This window comes from Scylla paramamosain, chromosome 4 (genome assembly GCF_035594125.1).
Source record: "Scylla paramamosain isolate STU-SP2022 chromosome 4, ASM3559412v1, whole genome shotgun sequence".
In the NCBI taxonomy this organism is placed as follows: domain Eukaryota; kingdom Metazoa; phylum Arthropoda; class Malacostraca; order Decapoda; family Portunidae; genus Scylla; species Scylla paramamosain.
This window is the reverse complement of record NC_087154.1, coordinates 24950286-24972026: the sequence shown is the minus strand read 5'-3', so window position 1 is coordinate 24972026 and position 21741 is coordinate 24950286. Positions and strand designations below refer to the sequence as shown.

At 43.6% G+C, this 21741-nt stretch overlaps 1 protein-coding gene across 7 annotated transcripts in view; it reads left to right on the top strand.

Moving 5' to 3' along the window:
• The window catches only part of LOC135099906 (LIM domain-binding protein 3-like), a 62885-nt gene extending 43062 nt beyond the window's left edge, over positions 1 to 19823 (top strand). The window contains exons 3-9 of one of the 7 annotated variants that reach the window (XM_064002584.1): positions 3661 to 3808; positions 4675 to 4785; positions 5530 to 5715; positions 11605 to 11750; positions 12825 to 12875; positions 15826 to 16258; positions 17661 to 19823. In XM_064002584.1, the coding sequence (XP_063858654.1) occupies positions 3661 to 3808; positions 4675 to 4785; positions 5530 to 5715; positions 11605 to 11750; positions 12825 to 12875; positions 15826 to 16258; positions 17661 to 17741 (1156 nt within the window). In that variant the 3' untranslated portion in view covers positions 17742 to 19823. Of the gene's footprint in view, positions 1 to 3660; positions 3809 to 4674; positions 4786 to 5529; positions 5716 to 11574; positions 11751 to 12824; positions 12876 to 15825; positions 16259 to 17660 lie in introns of all 7 variants that reach the window. The other 6 variants (XM_064002583.1, XM_064002582.1, XM_064002588.1 and 3 more) reach the window with 6 other exon arrangements.
• Positions 19824 to 21741: the final 1918 nt, after the last annotated feature.

Genomic DNA, 21741 nt, shown 5'->3' with positions numbered 1-21741 from the left:
ATCGTCGTCGAGCACCCTCTCCCCACCCCTGAGCTTGGTACTCTAAATAACACCCTCCTCACTGTCAGCTCCTCCTCGTTGCTCTCAGATGTGCAGTCCCGTTTACATTAACCCACGACAGCGTCAGTATTTCTCTCAATGTTAAGGATGGTATCAAGGCATGAGTCACGAATGTTTTCCTTCCTCACTACCTTCGGTAATATACCCTTCCTTCTCTGTCTGATGCTGGTGATGCCCCGAAAACCGACGTAAAAAAAGGAAAAAATATCCCATACCGTCTGCAGTGAAATCTGTCAACCATAACATTTGCATGAAGGAGAAGGAGAGAGCGTTGCAGTGGTGCAAGTGACGGAAATTGAGTGTTTAACTTAGAAAGTAAAGAAGTTGTAGTGAGATGCCACCTCATTATTTATTTTATTTCATTTTACCTTGGTAGTCTATCTATTTATTTATTTATTTTTCAAAGACGTTTTTCGAAACCAGTATTTTTGTGAAAGTAAAAATAAAAATCACAAATACTCGATTAGGCAGTCATTCTGCTTGGTGTGCTCCTCCTCAATGGTTACTGTTTTTTTTTTTTTTTATTTCTTTTACTGAGTCTGCTGTGAAAGCTTCTTAATGGCAACATCTAACAAATGAATAAAGGAACTCCACAAACGCCCCAGATGTCATATTCTTCAAACCGTAAAACATCGTTCAAAAGTATGAAGCTTGTCACTAATACTTCCTGATGCTGCTAACCTCTTCAGTAAGTCACCAATGATACTCTAAGAGCAATGTGGAATTTAGTGTCAAATCCATAGCTTTGTACGCGCGCACGCACACACACACACACACACACACACACACACACACACACACACACACACACACACACACACACACACACACACACACATATAAAATAAATAAATAAAAATAAAATCAATAAAAAATAAATAAATAAAAATACATCACTGAATAAAAAAAAAAAAAGATCGGCCAGTACGTGTTACGTAAAGTACATATTACATATTTGATCATTTTCATCAAATACGTGACACTGGACCACATGTTATTAATACAGTAGCAGTTTTATTACAATTTTTTGTCAATACTTATTTTCAGTGAAAATAAAAGCATGGCAGCAAAAACTGATATATCTGTACTTACCCCAAATGCCTCACATTATTATTTTTTTCTACTATATTCTCATCTGCCGTTTTCTAACTTTTGTCATATGTTGCTTTTCACCAAAACTGATCATCATTAACTAGGTAATGGAGACACGTAAGTGTAGCCACCACTCACAACTGTGGTCACCACAAACTAAGCTTATGTATAAGTCACGACCCATGCCCCGCTGCCTCTACCATGACCACTTACGGCAAGGACGCTGATTGATGCACTCATAAATTTCTTGCCACTTCCAAATTTTTTTACATTTTTAAAATATTTGTAATTGTCTCAGCTCATCCATTATCTTTATTCTGATTTTCGAGAACATCGATAGGAAAACATCATTAATCGTGGAAACAAACACATTTACATAAATTCATTCCTATGACTTAACACCCACCACGTCTCCAGTGGGTGTTCCGCTGTGCATTCTCCTCTTTTTTTATTTGTACTTCTGTCTGTCTCCATAATCTTTCAAGTGGTTAATATTTTGATACTATCACTGTCTTCCTATTAACATTTTTGAAAATCAGTTTAGGGAAGGTTAAATGAAAATATCTTCCACTAGAACATTTAAAAAAATGACAAGAACTTTGTGTACACAAATCAGCTGCCGCACCGAGACATAGCGAGGCAGGAGACGTGGCTTCTGAGTTAGCACAGCTTGTGACGACTAAAGTACATAACAGTTGAGATCAAACCCACCATGAGGCGTCACCCCACAGCTATCAGCTGGAAGAGCTGTCTGAGGGCACTTAAACCGCACCTGCGACAATTTCCCCTCAGTCATGTCCCTGCAACTAATCAGCACTGCTTAACTGATGTCAGCAATTCGGTACAACATTTTCTTCTGCAGTAAGCCGTAAGAAAGTTGTAGAGATAAGAGGTGACTCCTTTCGTGCCTTCGTCTCTGGGGGACACGAAAAGAGTGATGAACGCTCTTGGGGGCAAGAATGGAAGTTTACATACACATGGGGTTATAGAAACCAATCAACAAATAGTAAGCAGGCAAACGCGAAAACAGATTCGTAAATCAGCACACACACACACACACACACACACACACACACACACACGTGTGTGTGTGTGCGTGTATATATATATATATATATATATATATATATATATATATATATATATATATATATATATATATATATATATATATATATATTATAGTACATTATATAATGTACTGTGTGTGTGTGTATGTGTGTGTGTGTGTGTGTAGTACATTATATAATGTACTATAATACACACACACACACACACAAACACACACACACACACACACACACACACACACACACACACACACACACACACACACACACACACACACACACACACACACACACACACACCATGCATACAAATACATGTATGCGTATCCGCAAATAGGCAAAGTCTGAGAGACCCAGCGTGAGCAATATTGGTCAGAGTTTTTCCACTTTCACGGCTTACATGTCCACCCTATAACCCCGAGTCTGCGTTGTCGGGGAGCTTGCAATTATTAGACTTTTGGCCGCATTCTCCTGCAACCTCGACCCCGACTCCCTCCACCGTGAGGCCAAGGCGAAACCCAAGACCCGCGAATCACTGAAAGAAGTTGCTTATATTGCACACTATGGACTTTATGTATGTATTGTCAATATATTTCTACCATAAATATGTTGTTTTGGTAGAATGGTATCAAGAACAGCGTCAAAAGTGTTTCTAAAACCGGTTAGAGGCTGATGTGATGAGAGTGCCAAGTAATGTTTAGATATTCTGAGAACAGGCGATGACTCACTCCCTCCCCGTAGCCCTTGTCTTTCATACTTTTCTCCTCTCCTCTCCAGTCCTCTCCTTCTCCCTCTATCTCGTCTCCCTTTAAGTCCGTCCACTCGAACCTGCCTTTTCCGGCTTGCTCCTTCAGTTCTCTCAATTTTTCCTCCATCATGTACACACGTCTCCATACCTGTTTCAAGCGACTGTCAGCGGGAACAAAGGAGTGTTAGTATTTTTTCAATCCCTGCATTTCATCAGTATTCTAGAAGTTAAAGTTACTAGAAAAAAAAAAAAGAAAACAAAGACCGCTTGTAATTCAATGGCCCAGTATATTTTTTTGCAAAATTAAAATGAAAGATAACAGACGTAAAGGTGCGTCGTTTACACTATGCTAATCTTCAATGACGTAAATTACGACACCTTGGTGAGTTACCACAACGTTACGCTTGCTCTCTGAATCACGCTGACAGGGGAGGAAGGAACGTGGCGGGTCGGGGCAGCTCCGTCCTCCTACCCAGCTCTTGGCACGCATAACCATAAGTCGGTCCCTTAATAACCGCCAACCGCCAACTTGCTGCCATACATATCTCTATCCCACAAAACCCTAGGTTGACTCAGCACGAGCAGGACACAGGTTGGTCACCAGGCCAAGCACGATACGCAACTGCAAGTAATCAAGCTACTGTAAGCAGGGAGGCAAAGCCACTGAGATAGCTGGGTATTTTGTTGCAGGGCGGGCGTGCAGTCAGCCCCGGTTGCCTCAGCCTCAACCTCAGCGCCGCTCGTGAACGGCAGTCCGGTCCCCACCCCTGTCCCAGTGCCAGTGTCCGGCGGAGTGCCACTCCCAGGCATTGCCAATCCCACCTTAGCGCGGTCAGAGGTAAGTTCTATCAATCTTCGGCATGTTTTGTCTGTTGTGGCGGCACCATAAGAAACCTTTCGGTTTTAGGTCAGTTTAAAATCTTGAAACTTAAGAATTCAACTACATTGTGTTCCTTCGTCATTTTTCTTTTTAAGGTACAAGAACACAGCTTTAATTATGACATCATTAGCTCGGATTCGTTCATGTGTGACAACTCCAGTATCGCTTTAGCCCAACTTCTTTCGGTACTGCACAAGTTTTCTTGTGGAGCTGGAGGATTGTGCGAGGTCCTCTGCTTTCACTATGAACTAATTGGTCATCAAGAGCAGGAGGTGGCATTGTTGTACAAAGAAATCTTGAGTTTAGTGTTAAGTCTAAGCTGTCTAAATTGATTGTAAATGGAACCCTGTAGAAAGCAGTGGTCTAGTGAAACTATTCAGTTTTCATTAAAAGATTATTGAAGGTACAGCTATAAAGATTATAAGATCATCTAGTCCATCTAAATCAAATCATCAGTATCATGCAACAAAAGTTTTCATAAACATTCAAAGAATGGCATGAAACTATGTATACCAAGAGGCGCGGAACCGAGCACCGTCTTGTGTCCAGCGTTTATAAACATGCATCTACTTATCAGTATTTTTTTTTATTTTAATAATCAGTAAATTAAAAATAAAGAATAACAATAAATTCATTAGAATAATTCTTTCGTAGTGCATCCTGTAACATGATTTTCATTATCATTATATTTCTCTGACGCCAGTGATATTCACTTCACCACTCTTCATTTTCTTACACACCTCACGCATCTATTGATGAACAAGGCGGTGCCCTTCCCAGCCTCTTTGGGGCTCTTTAACTCACCATCATGTATGTCCCTCCAGAACCCTGCTGTAAAAGCCCTTCCCAAGACACAGTTCTCTCTCAAGACTCACTTCGCAAAGCAGCAGAAGCCACAACCCACCAATCTGGATACGTTGTCTATCCAAACCCAGGTATACTGATGCGTGGGGCGCGCCAGGTCTGCCCAAACAAGGACAGGATTGTCTAGCTCTCTCTGGGGGTGGTCATCCCTCCCTTCTCTAGCTGACTCTCGGTGCTTGCGAGAGTTCCTATGTTTGCCTGACTCTCTAGTACTTAAAGTAAAGGTTCACCATGTTTTCTCAGTGATGTCATGGCAGTGTCCAAGTAATGTTTAGTCAAGTGCATGAACACGTGGTAACTCAGTAGCTTGTCCTGGCATGTCACAATACTAGATCTTTCCCACCAAAACTGTATCTTTTATATGAAGACTCACATTTCCAGTGTTAAAAATAGCTTTGATTTGATCGCGATGTTATTGTTGATGTATGATTTGTGTAAGCTATATTACCTGACTTTCACGTTAGTCAAAGAGTACCTGTGTATGAACACTTAGTTTAAATAGCTATATGTACAAGACAGGAGTTTGTTCCATGATTGTGACCTAGACAGGTAACTGGTCTTGAGATTTCAGTGTTGTCAAATAATTCCTCTGTGTAGTGTCCCCGTCTAGTGGTCGGAGCATGTTGCCCTCGGTACTTTTACTTAGTTCGTTGTGAGCAGCCTCAGAAGGTGAACACCGTGGGCTTGAGTCACGCACTCCCTAGTTAGTAATTTAACAAAGAAACCTAGCAGCCATCCAGCCCCAAAAGATTTCTGAATGGTATAGAACATCTGGATGAAATGTAGCCTCGCTCATAAGGTGTATTGTTGTGCAGCCATACCGCACGCTGCCCCTCCTGCAGCCCTCCGCTAAGCCACGCACCGACTTGGGTGTGAGTACCATCAGTCATCTCGGGACGCAGGAAGATTACTTCACGATGCCGAAGGAGCCACAGTACGTGCCTCTGCCCCAGGCCGCAACGGTCATGGCCAAGCAGGACGAATTTTTGATGAAACAAAAGGTACGAAGGCCGTTTGAGGCCACTCTAGCCAGTGTGGTAAGTGTGGGAGAAGGAGAGGGAGAGGAGGAGCGGGGAGCCGCACCGAGACGCCGTTTATCTCCTGTAGCAAGACGCGGTGATCAGGGAGGGCAGGGAATTCAGTTAAGGGACTCGTCCGCAAATGAGGGCAACGAGGAAGACAAATCAAAGAAAAGTAAAAAGAAAGACGCCAACACCAACGTCAAGAAAATTAATAAATGTACATTCAAAATCGGGGGCGAAATAGTACAATTAAAAAAGCCACCGGAAAACTCGGCGATGAGCAGCGATGACGCTCCACCACAGATTCAATTAAGAAAACACAGTGCCGGTAACCTGCTGACTGTGGGGGACAGCGAGCGTGAGGAACAAGTCCGACTTGCCAGCAGATCAGCGAAAGGAAGAAGCAGATCTCTCGGCTACACTGTGTACACCACCCAGCTGGAAGAACACTCTGACGAAGTGCTGCTGACTGCTGACAGTGTGCTGAGCCTCCCTCCGCACCCTGAGACAGACCAGTCAGAGCAGGCAGTGGAGTGCACCCTCCAGCTAGCGGTGCCACCAGTTGAACCGGAGGTTAGTTCAGTCGAGGTGGAGCACACGATCAAGCTTCCCCATCCAAAGCCCATGCCTCAGGTCCAGTCGGTGAACGTATCCGAAACCGTGCGAGTCAAAAGAGATTATTACATGTGGTGACCGCGTACCACGGGAACCCATCCACTCATGTTCGGGTGTCATATAAACAAACCACTTCTGGCGAGATTAACGCACAGCACGGAGAGGCCAAGGAACATCATCGTTCAGACTTGTAACTACGTCACCATAAAAAAAGAAAATAATAACAATAATAATAATAACAATAATAATAATAATGATAATAATAATAATAATAATAATAATAATAATAATAATGAAATTCATTAGCGTTTTTCAGTTACTATAAACAACTCGTTCAGTTTAAATCACAACTTAGGGAGTTCCAACAATGATCATGTCAGAGAGCATTAGTCAGTCAGGATGTCTCTCTACCATGCTAAATGTCGTGGCTCACCATATACTCGTGGTTAGAAAAAAAAAAAAAATTGTAATGGAGGTAACTTCAAAATATTTATATGTACGCATACGTATTTGATAAATATGTCGTCACTGAGTTTTTTTTTTTTTTTTTCAATGAAAAGGTGAACCAAACTGTCACCTCCTTCAAATTCTGACTTAAATGTTTACTCTTCATTTTCATGCACCGTCAACAACCGTCAACAACCACGTTGTGGAGCGCGCCAGGTCAAAGTGAATTGGAGACTGCGCAGTTGAGCGTCTTCTTGTTATTAATACCACGAGGCTGTGTTGTGTTAACGTGACGCAGCGAAGGTGGCGAATGAGATAGGAGAGAAAAGGGTTGCTGGTAGGGCGAGTGAGTAATGAAAGAGAGTAAAGGGTTGGTTAAGCAAGGACGGACGAGACTGTGGTGGAAAATGGCGCGGCGCCTCCTCTCCTTCTAGTGAATGGTGCAGTCCTATTGACACCTAACTAGTTCTGTTCCGCCAGCTCTAACACAGTGCGTTGTACCCATCAGATAGAGCCTCGGGTCCCTCAGCAGGCCAGGCAGTACGTCATGTTGTGCTGCCTTGCTGGGTCCCGCCATGCTGGGTGACACACGAGTGTCGATCCAACTTGTCACTGTCCATACAGGCGTGACGCACACTATATTACGCTGAGTGAAAAAAAAAAGAATAAATAAAAGTAATAAATGAATAAATACATAAATAAATAAATAAATAAATAAATAGATAAAATCAATAAATAAATGAAAATAAATAAATAAATTACACTTCATCAGACTCCATATGGCATACTGGTAAAATTATTTTACAAATTTTGCATCTTGACCGCTAAACTTTGTTGAAGTAAGCTGTGTACAGTTCTTTGATATGATGTATGTATAAAAAAATCGCATTAGTTTTGGCAGTTCAGCGCCTCACTCAGCTCTTGCAGGAGAGTGACCCTGATGTATGATTACCACACGTTCACCCTCAGCTCTGGCTCTAGTAGGATGCCAAGTGGGTGACACAGTTTTCCCTTTGTGCCCCAGTAAAATGGTACTTACGAGACACGAGACAGTCATCTAAATCGGTACTTCGTCCCACAACGCCCCAGAGACCCTGCCGGTGCAGAGAGAAAGCCTCACGCAAAATTCACTTGAGTCAGTTTCACACAGGCATCCTTCATCATTGCTCTGTCGGAGGGCTGGGCTGATATTTTCACCCATCAAAGTAATAATGTACACAGTGAGTTCACACCTTGTTATTAAGTGCCAGGCATGCCGTTTAAGAAGACAGCTGCATGCACACAGTGTCACCGACTCATACAAGTCGCGGGAGCTGCTGCCGCTGCCCAGACGGTGACGCAAGTAGGGCCTTGTACCCGATCAGTCTCTGACTTTCTTGGACCAGTGACATTTATCTATAAATTTGTTTTATTTTATCGCTATATACTGGTGACCATTCTCGAACGAAACTGCTGACAACCAAGAAACATTTGTGAGTGAAGGAAATTCCCGAAATTTTGACGTTGGAACTATAGAAGTTTTGTTAACAGAAGTAAATTAAAGGATATTTAATTTTCCACAAAATAATTTGCTTTTCGACCCATTGCTCTGCTATTCATTATTCATTTTATCTCTAAACGATGCAGAGGAAAACTACTCTGAAACGGCACTGCACCACAGTCTATCACAAGATCCCTCACATACAAATGCTCCATTCATGGATATATTTGGCTGAGGTAGAGATGCCTTGTGACATTAGCTGTCAGCGACACCAGAAAAAAGAAGTTTCCCATTTCCTCACGTGTCACGACACACGTAAAATAAAAAAAAAAAAGCAGATCAAAGAAATCTCATTACCTGGACTTTAACTAATACATAATCACAAAGTAGGCGTGCGCGGCGGGCAGAGAGCTGCGCCGAGCGGGTGGTGGCTTGGGTCTGATAAATGCTGGTGGCGAGGGGCCAAGAATGCCGCTGTCCTAAGTTGAACGTCACGGTGGCATAACGCCACTACTACTCAGAGGTGGTGCTGGCTGGTGGCCCGTCGAGACACGTGTAATCACCAGGTAGTGCTCAGTCTACCTGCTTGGCCCCCAGTAGCAGTCACGCCGGCCGGCAGCTGTCCATCAGGTAAATAACATTATATTCACACTCACCGGACATTTGTCACACGAGATGGTCGGGAGATTACGTCACCATATTCTGCAGCAGCAGCAGCGGCGGCGGTGGCGGCGGCGGTAACAACACTAACTCTCACCCTTGTTTTTATCCTCAATCTAACAACAAGATTTATTTAATTAACATTATCTGTCATTCCCGCAGTCTTAAAATGTGGATGAATTTTCTTATTTGTAAGGTTATTTATTTGGTTATTTTTAAACATACACATATTTATGTTAGCTATACAGGAAGTAGGTGCTCAGTTCTACACACGAGTCACAAACAAATACTTATACACACCTGTATTTTCTAGACTTAGCAGTGACTATATTATTGAAATTTTGTTTTATTCTTTGGTTTCTATCATCATAGTATATGGCAAAGGGCCAGCGAAAATTAAGTCAAATTCTTTCCCATTGGTTTTCCTTTGTTAAATAAGAACACCACATTTTTCAAAAATAACGTGAAATAACTCCCACCCTCCATCCATCAACCGTTCCCTCCCTACCACCTTCCAACCACGGTACGCCCCCCGACCCCCCTCTATTCTTCGCCGATTTTTGCAATCTAATTATGAGGGATTTTTCAATATGTCTGATTTTCGTTGTGTTCTCCTCCCCATGGCTTCCTTGCTGTATTCTAAATTGGTAAGTGTGTCTTCAGTGCACAATTGGCTAGCACTCTGCCTGTTGAAGTGCCTGTTGTGTTTGTCTTCGTAACTCTGCGTGGTGCTTCCCTTTGATGATTTTGTCCAGTGTTCACTGTTGTTATCTTCTTCGCTTCATCTATCAAATTTTACTTTTTCTGTATTTTCTATCGTTCATTACAGCTGGTGGATATTTCATGATCAGTGGTGGCCGTAGCTATTTTATCTGATAAGTTTATTCTTATTTCAAAAGTATATTCGTATCCAAACTCAGCGCTCACAGCCTCCCTGAGCAGTGTGGTGAGCTAACTCTTAACACTTCACCGCTCTCCTGCTGCCCTGGTGGAGGTGTGAGCGGAGCTGTGGCCTGTATATTTCACAAATAAATGCAGCAAACCTAAGAATCTGATAAAATTAGGATTATCCTTTATGTAAACCTACCCAAGAAATTCCGGCAGCAGCCACCCTGTCACGGCACGAAATATACTAACATCCGCCAGCCAGACCTGTCGTTCGACACTTCATGAGTGCCACAGATGATTTCATATTTTTTGCCAACATTTCACTGTATGTCAATGTGGGAATAAAAACCTAGCGACCGTGGTCCGTGGTGTTGTCTCATACTCCCTCTCATATTAATGCTGGTCTTCGGACACCAAACACTAATAACACCTTATCCATCCGCGTCTGAACTACTGCCACTCACGCCCATCATGAAGGCCACTGCGTGCAGCGCCGCACCATGACTCCCTCCGCAGAGACACGCCTTGGTTTCCTCACTCACTACCTCTGCAACTTCTTATTATACTGTCATTAAGCCTTTAAAGATTCAGTTCTGTGAATGCTTTTAACACAATACTTATCACACACACACACACACACACACACACACACACACACACACACACACACACACACATAAATATATGAACAACTTGAAGCCGATGAGACAAAACACATAGCATGAATAACGTTCCGCTAGGAGGCCACGCAGTGACACCCACATGTAGTACCCACCTTTCCCTTCCCCTTCAATCACACATAAAGACATTTAGCTCCTCCGATCTCTTTTAAAATAGCTGGCTTATGAAACCAGGATGGTTCAGTACTCGAGAACAGGCTGGCCGTGTCAACAGGGATTGCACCATTCCAACTCACCACACGTTCTGTTTGTGTTTGCGCAACACAGTAATGAATGAGAGTGGAACATGCAATAAAGAATATCAATATCACCACCTCGTAAATAATTCTTTATTGTTTTATGCATTTCATTAGAATGCTAATCAGCGTGAGAAGAAACTTTTATTTTTTTATTTTTTTCAATCTATTTTTTTGTTTCTGATTTTTTTTCTTTTGTCTTTGAATAACAGCTGGGCCTTATCCTCACACCAGCACGGATGTGACAGTCGCAACCTTAATACACAAATACATTGTCGAGATGAATTTTCCCTCTTCTTTTTTAACCGACGGACAAGGTCTTTTTTTTTTTTCGCCCATCAACACACACAAACTATGTACACTACACCTGATGTAAATTTGCATGTCAACACCTAAACCATACTAAAGTTCTCCCCAGCCAGGTGCCAGAGCTCACCACCCTGCACGCCGCATGCCTGGAGTGGGTCTGTTAGTTGGCCACTGTGCCGCGCTGCGGGAATGACTGTCATGCTTTTTGTTCAATAATATTACGCTCATATTATTTCTATATTTAGCCATCAGTTTAATAAGATAACTTAAACAGCAGTCATTTCTACCTTTTCACATAACTGTTGTTTTAAAAACAAAATTAAAAAAAAGTTAATTTCATTGAGATGCTATCTTACCTGGAAACTTCAATATCCACCCTATTACTCTGTAAACTCATAAAAACATAATCAATTTAACTTCCCTTTTTCATTTAAAGACTTAAGAGAGTCTCCCAGAACCATTTGTCTTTCATTCTCCACACGCCTAACCTAACTTACGACCTAACGCTCTTTTCACCCTTCAGGTTACTGGTACTTTACAACACATTCAGCAGGCGCAGAATACTGCAGCGGCAACGCCACAGTTGCCTCCTGGTATTCAAGTGAAGCAGTATAACACCCCGCTGCCACTATACTCTCAAGAAAACGTGCAAGAGGCCATCAAGATGCAAGCCTCTCATGGAATGAGCCCCATCAACCCGTGAGTACTTACTACTCTGGCAGCCGTCACCAGTGTTCAGGTCTTACATAGAATCCTGTCGCATCTTTCTCACTAGAATTTTAATGTGTTTATTTGCAGCCTAACCGTAGAGGATGAGGTGAAAAATTGAGATTAATCTTGGGATTGACATGTGTACGAATCTAGATTTTTCTGAGTCTGTGTATGACTGTTCAAATGAGTGTTGGCCAGTGCTTAACCTCCTCTCTCAATGGCATTTGAGAATTGACATCTTTGGCATTACTCCTTAAAATACTTTCAACAGAGTCAGCTTCATTTGATAATGGATAGTCACTCTGCCATTTACCGCAACAAATTCACATAAGCTAAATTCCATGATTCATACAAACGTTTTCGTAATTTTAAAAATTCATACTTAACTTCATAATCTCCTAGCTGACCTTCCTTTATGTAACAATCTATTGGTCTAACAAGACCCGTTACAGTCACGAGGAGGGTGGGAGCCAAATTACCTTATGCAAGACGAATGGACTGTTCATGACTTGGGTTGGAATAAAGGAGGTGATGTGAGTGTAGTTCACATGTGTGGCATGACGTGTGAGCAGCAAGTGTGTGCGTGCCTGATGTCACAGTTGTCGATGGAAGGGTCACTGAAAGATTTTTTCTTCTTTCTAACCTTTTGGGAAATATACTCCGGAAACAGAGGTTCCTACATTAACAGTCATCATTCTTTTCTAATTTGATCAGTAGCTTTCCTCCCTGACTCTTTCATTTTCTTACACTCCTCTGGTCAGGGATAAAATTGTGAATGAAGATAGCATAGTTGCCGTCCTCCATCCTAATGTTTACCTTTTTTTTTTGCACCTTAACATCTTCCCCCCATCCACCAGGTGATCCTTGCCCTAAGTTCGTCCCCCTCGACTATTTGCACCTCCTACCAACTATCCACTCTTGAGCACATCCTGTCTTTATGGAGGGCTGGTCCTCCTATCGGGTTCCTTCTTCCTTTACTGTCTTTTCTTAAGAATGATTTCACACGACACCAATTTAACAGCTTTGCTAATCTTGGCCTTGCTGCTGTCTGGTATTTCCCAGGGGAATTCTTCCTGCCGGTGATGACCCCCCCAAGGCTCAGAGAAAAACGAGGCAAGTGTAGTGAGCTTTCCTGTGCAGTAAATAGACTAGAAAGTATAGCACAGGCGACAACTAACTCCGGGAAACTATCACGAGACGCTTCTACACGTTTGTTTCCCTTGTAATGAGTACTGTAGAAGAGTTATCCTGTGAACAGAACAAAACTATAAACCTTCCCACCGGAAGAGGCATCAATCTCTCCAGGGCTCATGGCTGCCGGGAATAAGAGATCACTGCCCTTCAGTCTTCTCAATATTGTTTACTAATGAAGTTCCTGAATAATCAAACACAGATCACTAGACTCATTCAAAACTATGTGACGGCGGAGACTTCGTCCTTTTCCTGTGAGCCGCTTGAGAGTAAGGAAAGCCTCTCCTCCCCTCTTTCCCCTCCACCACACACCTCCACACCTTCAAGAAGCCACCCTCCTGTAGGAATCCAAACAAATCCCCACAGCCAAGTTGCCATGAGGAAAAGCACCAGTGACTCTCAAACTAGCTAAGTTATTAATGAAAGATCCGGACATGAGCTATGTCAATCAGAAATAAATACAAACTCTTATAATTTTGCTGACGATGTAATTTCGCATCGTTTGTAAATGTTCACAATGAAGACACGTTTGATGCTCTCTTTCGCTTACTTCTTCGTGAGGTGCATCCACGACGACCCGATCGTACAGTTTTCATAACGTGCGCTGAAGGGAGGTTTTATTTTTCCATGCTATTTGAGTTCTCCAAGACACTGAGCAGAGATTAGTATTACTTTATTTCTTTTGCGTAACTCACAAGTCTCCTGTTATCTCATCACAGGCACAGGTTAAGCTGGCAAGGCTTGACATGTGTAATTGCACCATTTCCGCCTATAACACATTCCCATATATAGCAATTAGTAACGTCGTGACGTCACGCTGAGGAGCATCTGCAGCTTTTTATCTCCTCCTTCTTATGACCTCTGTTTCATTTGTGTAATTGTTTAAATTTATGTGTTATTTCTGTATTCAGTGATGTGAATCTGTGAGCAGTTTTACATGAACGTCTTGTCTTTCCTGTCTTTTCGTTTACTGTCTTTAGTGTATTCTGGAAAGCCACACAAGGAAGCCATGGCTATGCTGATATCTTCTGTGCTAACCCCCACACTGTAGATATTTTCCTTGTACGAGTATTTTCCCTGCGTCTCTCCCTGACCACCTTATTTTCTTCACTCCTTATTAATGGCAGGAGGCGGCAAAACTGAGCTCAGTAGCTGACCTGCTGTGGAAACTTTATCATGCTTTAATTTTTTTTTCAATAATCTTTTTTTTCTTCTTCTACAAAAAGCTATATGATAGATTCAGAACCTCTGTTTTCATGCTTGTATCCCCATCTATTCAAATTATAAATACTGCTTTAAAGAACTTTGTTAATTAGCAGCCTTTTCGGTTTCAACTACCAAACATTGTCACATGTTTATAGTGTGTTTATGACTCTCATTGTAGGTGGTATAGTGAATCAGTAGTTTGCCTTGGCATGGTAGTAGATTTTCCTGAACTGTAGCCTTCCAGTCTGGTTGTCCTGTCCATATTTGTTGATAGTCGTTTCAATTTGTGACGTGTTCCAGGTGTCCAGTGTTGAAGATCATCCTGCATTAATCAAAAGCATTATAGGAGCTCCATAATATACTCGTTTAGCATTTTTTTTTTCTAGCAACAAGAGTCAGGGGAAATGCATCTTAAAATTTGGCAGAGCCGCCTCCCTCTGTCTTCAGGATGAATTAACTGGTTTCCTTCCCTTGTTTGGGAAAACAGTTGGCAATCTGGCCATGTGAGGCAGGTGCAAGCGGCTTTCGTCACACCAGTAGATGTCTAGTACTTTCTGCTTGCAGCTGTAGCCCAACTCACTAATCTTCTGTCACTCTCTATTTCATCCCGGTTGGCTGACGACTGTTGTAACACCGTCAACCTCAACAACATGTGTCCTCATCGGCCGTCCTCGCCATCACTGCGCCACGCTCGTCACGGTCCACGTCACGTCTTACACTCACCCCACGCGTGTTCCCTCGCTGTTTGTAACAAATCCTCCTCCTTCGCCTTTCACTTTTTTCGATGCCCTGATCCTTCCTGTGTGCTGCTCCTGCACGCATGCCTGGCACTGGGTCTCTGCGACCCTGCTTGTAATGCTGATCCATTAATTTCTGCTGTTGTGTTGGATGTTTTCGGGTGTTGTGGTGCTACCTTTTGCGCCTCCGCGCCTCGCCTCCCCTCACCTCCGCAATTACCCCTGGTTGTGCGATACACTGCTGGCGTCTTTGCATTTCCATGCTCGCCTCGCAATACATCTCGGTTTGATTTTTTGCGTTGTAAATGTGAATCGCACATACTTATCCCTCTTGCCCTGGTTTGTGTATCTTTGGTTTTTCCTTGGGTGATTTTCTGCTTTATGCTGTGCCTATTGATGGGTATGCAGCGTAAATAAACCACAGAAAAACACGGGGCTGCGCGGAATGCCCCTGAAATATGACCCGGAGCGAAGTGCCACCTGGCAGGCCATCCACGAGCAGGAGAACTGCCAGCTGATCACTGAGCACGGTCCCACTAACTCTAAAGTCTACTCTATTTAATTCCCTTCCCCTCCCCGCCTCACAACCAACCCTCCCTGACCACTAAAGCATGCTAATAAGTAGATGCCTACGCAGCAAAATTCAATGTATGTATTATGCATTTCTTATATCTTGCAAGGAAAAATCGCGCCAGTCCCTCGCGCCGGCATCCTCTCTTGGCTTTGTTCAATGAACTTTAGATTAGTCATCCCGGATGTGAATTAGTCAACAAACACGCGTTATTTAACTTTGCAGTATCATTCTCCCTCCTTAGTAAATTTCTCTCAATGAACACAGTCAAGTTGTAGAGTCCCCTCCCCTCCTCTTGAAGAGTATCTTGCGGCATGCTGACTCACGCATAATTCCTATATTTTCTCTCCCCGGCTAGCTCCTCAAATACCGCAAACAAGCCTGCGCAGGTGATCCTCACCCCTTCCAAAGAGTATAACCCTCAAACAAGTGCCACCTGGCGGGCGCTGCAGGAGACTGATCCCGCTGTTGACCCGGAGAAGATTGCTAACTATTCCTCCCTCAAAGAACATGATCCCATCTACTCTGAGGTCTATAAGGCACCGGCTGCCCCCAAGCCAGGCCAGCGGCCGCCACCCAGGACCAACGCGCAGCCCGGGCCACGTTCCCCAGTTGCAGATCTCCTTCCCAGCGCTTTGCGGCCAGCGGGAGAAGGTGAAGTTAGTCCTCCACCGAGTGTGGTCAGCCCAGACAAGAGCGGCGCCTCCGCTGTTCTCTCAGCCACGCTGGCCGAAAGCAAACCCATCAATCACCAGATGACGCAAGACCCTGTCAAAATCCCCATGTACGAGGTAAGTTATTAATAGAGAAACTCATGTTGGTACTCTTATATCTTGCAACGTGAACAGTTGATCGCACACGTATTATCTAACGTAAATTCATATCCGCCTAAAGATTCAAAACGAGTGACATACATGGTACCTAGCTTGTGTAAAATCGAGATAGAGATCTGCGAGAATGCTAAACCCTATTAAACCAATCCTTGTATTTAACCAAAATGATATCCATAGAGTTCTGTGGAATTCTGAAAGCCAACAGTGTTCCTTACATAAACTAAGGGTTCTATCCGCGTGGTTATATAGCAGCTGTGCTCAGACACCACTCATTCCCCATTTGTCATGAACGTAAATATTCGTAAAGCGACTGAAGAACAAACTCAGTTCTGCTTCACCTGCCGACACACTGATAGGAAGCCAGAGAGTGTGAAGGTTGCCTGAGGGAGGAGTGTGGCGGTGGTTCTCTGACCTGCCTGCCTCCTCCCACCAGGACCTTCGTGGCTCCCACCACCAGACGGCCGCCACGCCGCGTAGACCAGGAGGCCCTAAGGTCTGTCCTCTTACCCCCACTATCGAGCCAATGCCGCTTGTTCGAGCTATCTTTCCCCTTTCCCCTCACCCCATTGCTGTAAATAGTGCCCGTGGCCTGTTTTGCAATTCTAGTGTCATGTTAAGTGTCATTTAATGCCGCCTTTGTTCCACATGCATCTTGAGGCGATGCTGCCCCAGTATCATTAAGTGTCAAACCTTTGTGATGTCGCATGCGCGTCATCTACAACAGTGGCTGATGCGTGCCAGATTACTGTGTCACTTGCATGTGTTAAAATGCAGCTGACTGGTCGACTGTCGCCTGTCACACTTCACACCACCAAGGGAGGAGACTGCCAGTGACACACCCTCTTCCAGCGCTCAGTAGGCCTTAGCTCTTCCTCATCGCCACAGTTATAAGTCACGTTATTGAGCTGCTTGAGTCTTTTCTTTGCTTGATTTTTGGTAAGTTGTAGTTTCCCTTTCCCGCGGTAGGGATCCCACACAGCTTCCTTAGATTACCGTGCTCCACGCGCTCTTTTACCTATAGTTGAGTACCAAGGCTTGTGTAGGGAGTAGTTTTCGTCCCCGTGACTCATCTCACAAAATTACCTAATCAGTACATGAAAGTCATGAATGTCACATGGCTCATAACAGAAAGGAAATTCGCTTATTTTTTTTAGATAATTAAGTCATCACTTAACCTATAATTATATATATCATAATATAATAACTAAATTTTGTTCACATTTCTACCATGATAAGTTTTTACAACTACCAGTAAGCACACGAGTGTCTTGGAAATACGCTGCCTCGGGAATTCAGTCCAGCCTGTCACTGAATGTTTTCTATCACCACAAGCCTGTGTCTAATCGTGTCTCTTTCGCAGACCAACTCCATCGGGGGGAGAAAGAGAATCGCCCAGACGGCCTCCTTCAATAAGCTCATGATGGAGGTGCTCGGGGAGTGAAGACGCTGCTTCTCACAAGCAACAGCAACAACAACAACAACAACAACAACAACAACCATCCCTCTGTGTTCCGACATCTGCCCACCACTTCATACATAACGAAATGTTGTTCTGTCATTGTAACGGAGCGGCTGATGTTAAAACTGCGACCATCTCGAACGAACTATCTTTATTTTTTTAATCGATGGGGTGACTACGCCTTAGATAATATATATTTTGAGAATGCATCCCAGCCAGCGCCACACCACACCATTTGCCTGACTTTCCTGCCACTGGGAGGAATCTGGCCCGCTATCTGCCCTCTAGCTCAAGATAGAAGGGGAGGATCACCCGCTCCGCTGGAATAAGACGCCAGCAAACTTGAGTGTGTTGCTCTAAGTCTGCTTCTTTATTGTGCTACGTGTTCACTGGATGATATACGATGAAATATATTTTTTTGAGATTTGTGCCAGCCTTGTATGTCTAGATAGATGATCAGATAATGAATGAAGTTACCCAAATTTTAGAGAATATTGCTGGGAAAATGTTGTCCCAGTAAAGATAGAGAGATAAGAATGGCTGTAATTGATTCCGGTGACGAGGATGTTCTGGGCCACGTCTCGAGAGGCACTCGACCGTCTGCTGCACTCTCTGACCTGACTGAGCTACCTTGGTTCTCACTTTCTTTTTCACTCAAAATTGATGAGGAAAGATCAGTTCCACAAGAAAAAAAAAAAAAAATGTGCAAAAAGTGACCAGAATGCCTCTGTTGACTATGGCTCTGTGTGACCAGAAGGAAGCTCCTGAAGGGAACACCCAATTCTCGTTACGATATGAGGTTTGCGTGTGAAGGGGTCGTGATGTCCTGGTGTGGCTCTTGCTCTTGTTCGCATCGCAGCCCCTCAGCTTGGACGGGGCACCGATAATGGGTGTCAAGTCACCCCTTAAACGACTTATCTTATCTTTATTTTTATTGTAAGTGGGATGCTGTGGCTAGTTTGTTGATGTTATATATTTCTATATTATATCGGTCTTTCCCTCCGACACCTCACGAGCAAAAAGAGCTCTATAATGTTAGTCTAAGAAGAGAGAGTATCACCAAGACTTGCATACTGGTGCCAATGTTAGAAATTCATCAACAGGCTGCGTTTACTGTTAAGTTTTGACTTCTAGAAGTTTATAGATATTCATAGATATCGTTGTGACTGAGCAATGACAGTATCTACTTCATTTGGCTTCTTGTGAGGTACAACTCTGCCTGCATTGTTTGCCCAAAAAGCAGTGTCACTACCAAATCATATTCAAAGGAAATAGTAGTTACTGTTTTCATCATGTTCTCTCTCGTGCCCCTTCACTACCCTGTTGTCTGTCACGTGAATATTGTGTAATTATAGGCAATCGATTTCGTTATATTTAAAGTAATACAGAAATATTCAAATTCTATTTTCCATTATCCTGTTCTGTAATTTTGAGGTCACCTTTGCTCTGTTGGTGTTATGAGGGACCATTGCCCTCAGCTGGAGCGACCGCGCTCCTACCCACTGTTACGTCAGACGATGCTCAGTGCCACTTAAGCCTTATCTTGAGCCTTATCTGGTGTCATAGTAGCTTGAACAGCCCACTTTCAAGTTCTGCCTTATCCGCCTGACGCCTGAAGAGTGTTATAACATATGATAGCAGTCGCATTTGTCGCCAGTGTGCATGGCTGTGATGAAGGCAAGTACTGTCAGAGGCTCCGTACACCACTGACAATGATGCCCGTTACCGTGCGAATGCTCGGATCGAAAAACCTGAGAGAATGGCTCAAGTCTGTCATTTTATGGCCAAAACCTCTCTACACCGGATGTAGGACTCGCTTGCTCGACCCGCGAAGGTTACTTGAAGCCAGTTTATAACATAGTGGTGTTATTCCATGAGACTCCCGGCTCGCGCCGCGTCAGGGATGACAGGAGGTCGTGGTGGCACTGGTCGTCACATGACTGTCCAACTCGAGCTTAATATTCAAATTACTTTGGGAATGTTCTCTTCAGGATGACAATATCTTAGCTATTTTGAAAACAACTGTACAGTTAATGAGTGTTAATAAAGGATAACCACAGACAACGTCCAAGTGTTCTTATCCTACACACACACACAAAAAAAAAAAAAGCGCTCTACATCTTCTGAGAATCCAAGGTAAGATGAGAGAGAGAGAGAGAGAGAGAGAGAGAGAGAGAGAGAGAGAGAGAGAGAGAGAGAGAGAGAGAGAGAGAGAGAGAGAGAGAGAGAGAGAGAGAGAGAGAGAGAGAGAGAGAGAGAGAGAGAGAGAGAGAGAGAGAGAGAGAGAGAGAGAGAGAGAGAGAGAGAGAGAGAGAGAGAGAGAGAGAGAGAGAGAGAGAGAGAGAGACTGAATGAAACACGAAACAGTGAAGAGCAGGTATTGATTCAAATTGATGCCACACTTGTGCACCTTAAGGCACTTGCATTGCTCAACGCCAGTTGTGTTGATGTTGTCGGCATCACATGTTGTCTCTCCTCTTCCTGCACCAAAACCACAACTGTTTATGAACTTCCCTCTTTTTGGCTTCCAGATATCCCCAAAACAGTACCATTCCCAGATGGAAGTGGCTTAAAAGGAACTACAGAATAGGTGTAATATACAGTAAACACCACGGGCGTTCAATCAATATTCTTACTACATTCCTCTGTCAGGAGGAGGAGGCAGTAGGTACCTGCCGAAACGATAATTACTCCCAGTGAGGTCTAAAGCACTGGATCAGGGGGTGTTGTGAACTTATCACTAAACCCTGTGACCTCACTGAACGTTTCCTTTTGTGTCTCACAACACAAGGGGGAAGTCACAGCCTGCCTTCTAAAGACAACTCTCTGCCTCCACACAAAACTACAAACACCTAATAACACACACACACACACACACCCTTCACTCAAAATTTCACCACACTCGGAGTCCCCAACTGGGGATGGGACCACAAATGTCCCCAGGTCGGACTGCCCTTCTTATGACGACCCTAAGTGTCTTGACATCCCCCCTCAACTTTTTCTTCATTAACTTCTGCAACATTCGTGGTCTAAGATCTAATTTTCAATCTGTAGAACACCACCTCTCCTCTTCTAAACCTCATCTTCTTTTCCACACTGAAACTCAGGTGTCTGAGGCAACTGACAGTAGCCCCTTTTCTGTTTCCTCCTATTTTCTCTATCCTCATTTTCGATCCAAAGCTGGATGTTGCGTTTATGTGCGCATCGATTTAACCTGCTCTCGTGCCCACGCTCTTGAATCTTCCGAGTTTTCCACCATCTGGCTACGACTACAGAGTCAGTCTCAAACTAAATTTATCTGTGCTGTATACCTCTCACCTAACTCCTCTGACTATAAGAGATTCTTTGACTGCTTAACTTCCAAAGTGGAGCGCATTCTGACCCTCTTCCCTTTGCAGAAATCTCCATTCTTGGAGACTTCAATGTTCACCACCAGCTTTGGCTTTCCTCTCCCTTCAATGACTATCCTTGTCAACTAGCCTTCAACTCTGCTATCCTCCATGACCAAGAGCAATTGGTACAGCACCCTACTCGTATTCCTGACTGTCTTGGAAATACGCCTAACATTCTTGACCTTTTCCTGACCTCTAATCCTGCTTATGCTGTCACCCTCTCTTCTCTGTTGGGCTCTTCCGACCACAATCTCATATCTGTATCTTGTCCTATCGCTCCATTTCCTCCTCAGGATCTCCCTAAGCGAAGATGCCTCTGGCGTTTTGCCTCTGCTAGTTGGTGGGACCTGAGGAAGTATTTTGCTGATTTTTCTTGGAGCTACTTATTAAAATTCTTCGTAATGATGTTTTCCATGCCCTCGCTGGCTTAAACCCTCGGAAGGCTTATGGACCTGATGGGGGTCCCTCCTATTGTTCTCCAAAACTGTGCCTCCGTGCTTGCACCTTGCCTAGTCAAACTCTTTCAGCCTTGTCTGTCAACATCTACCTTTCCTTCTTGCTGGAAGTTTGCTTATATTCAGCCTTTTCCT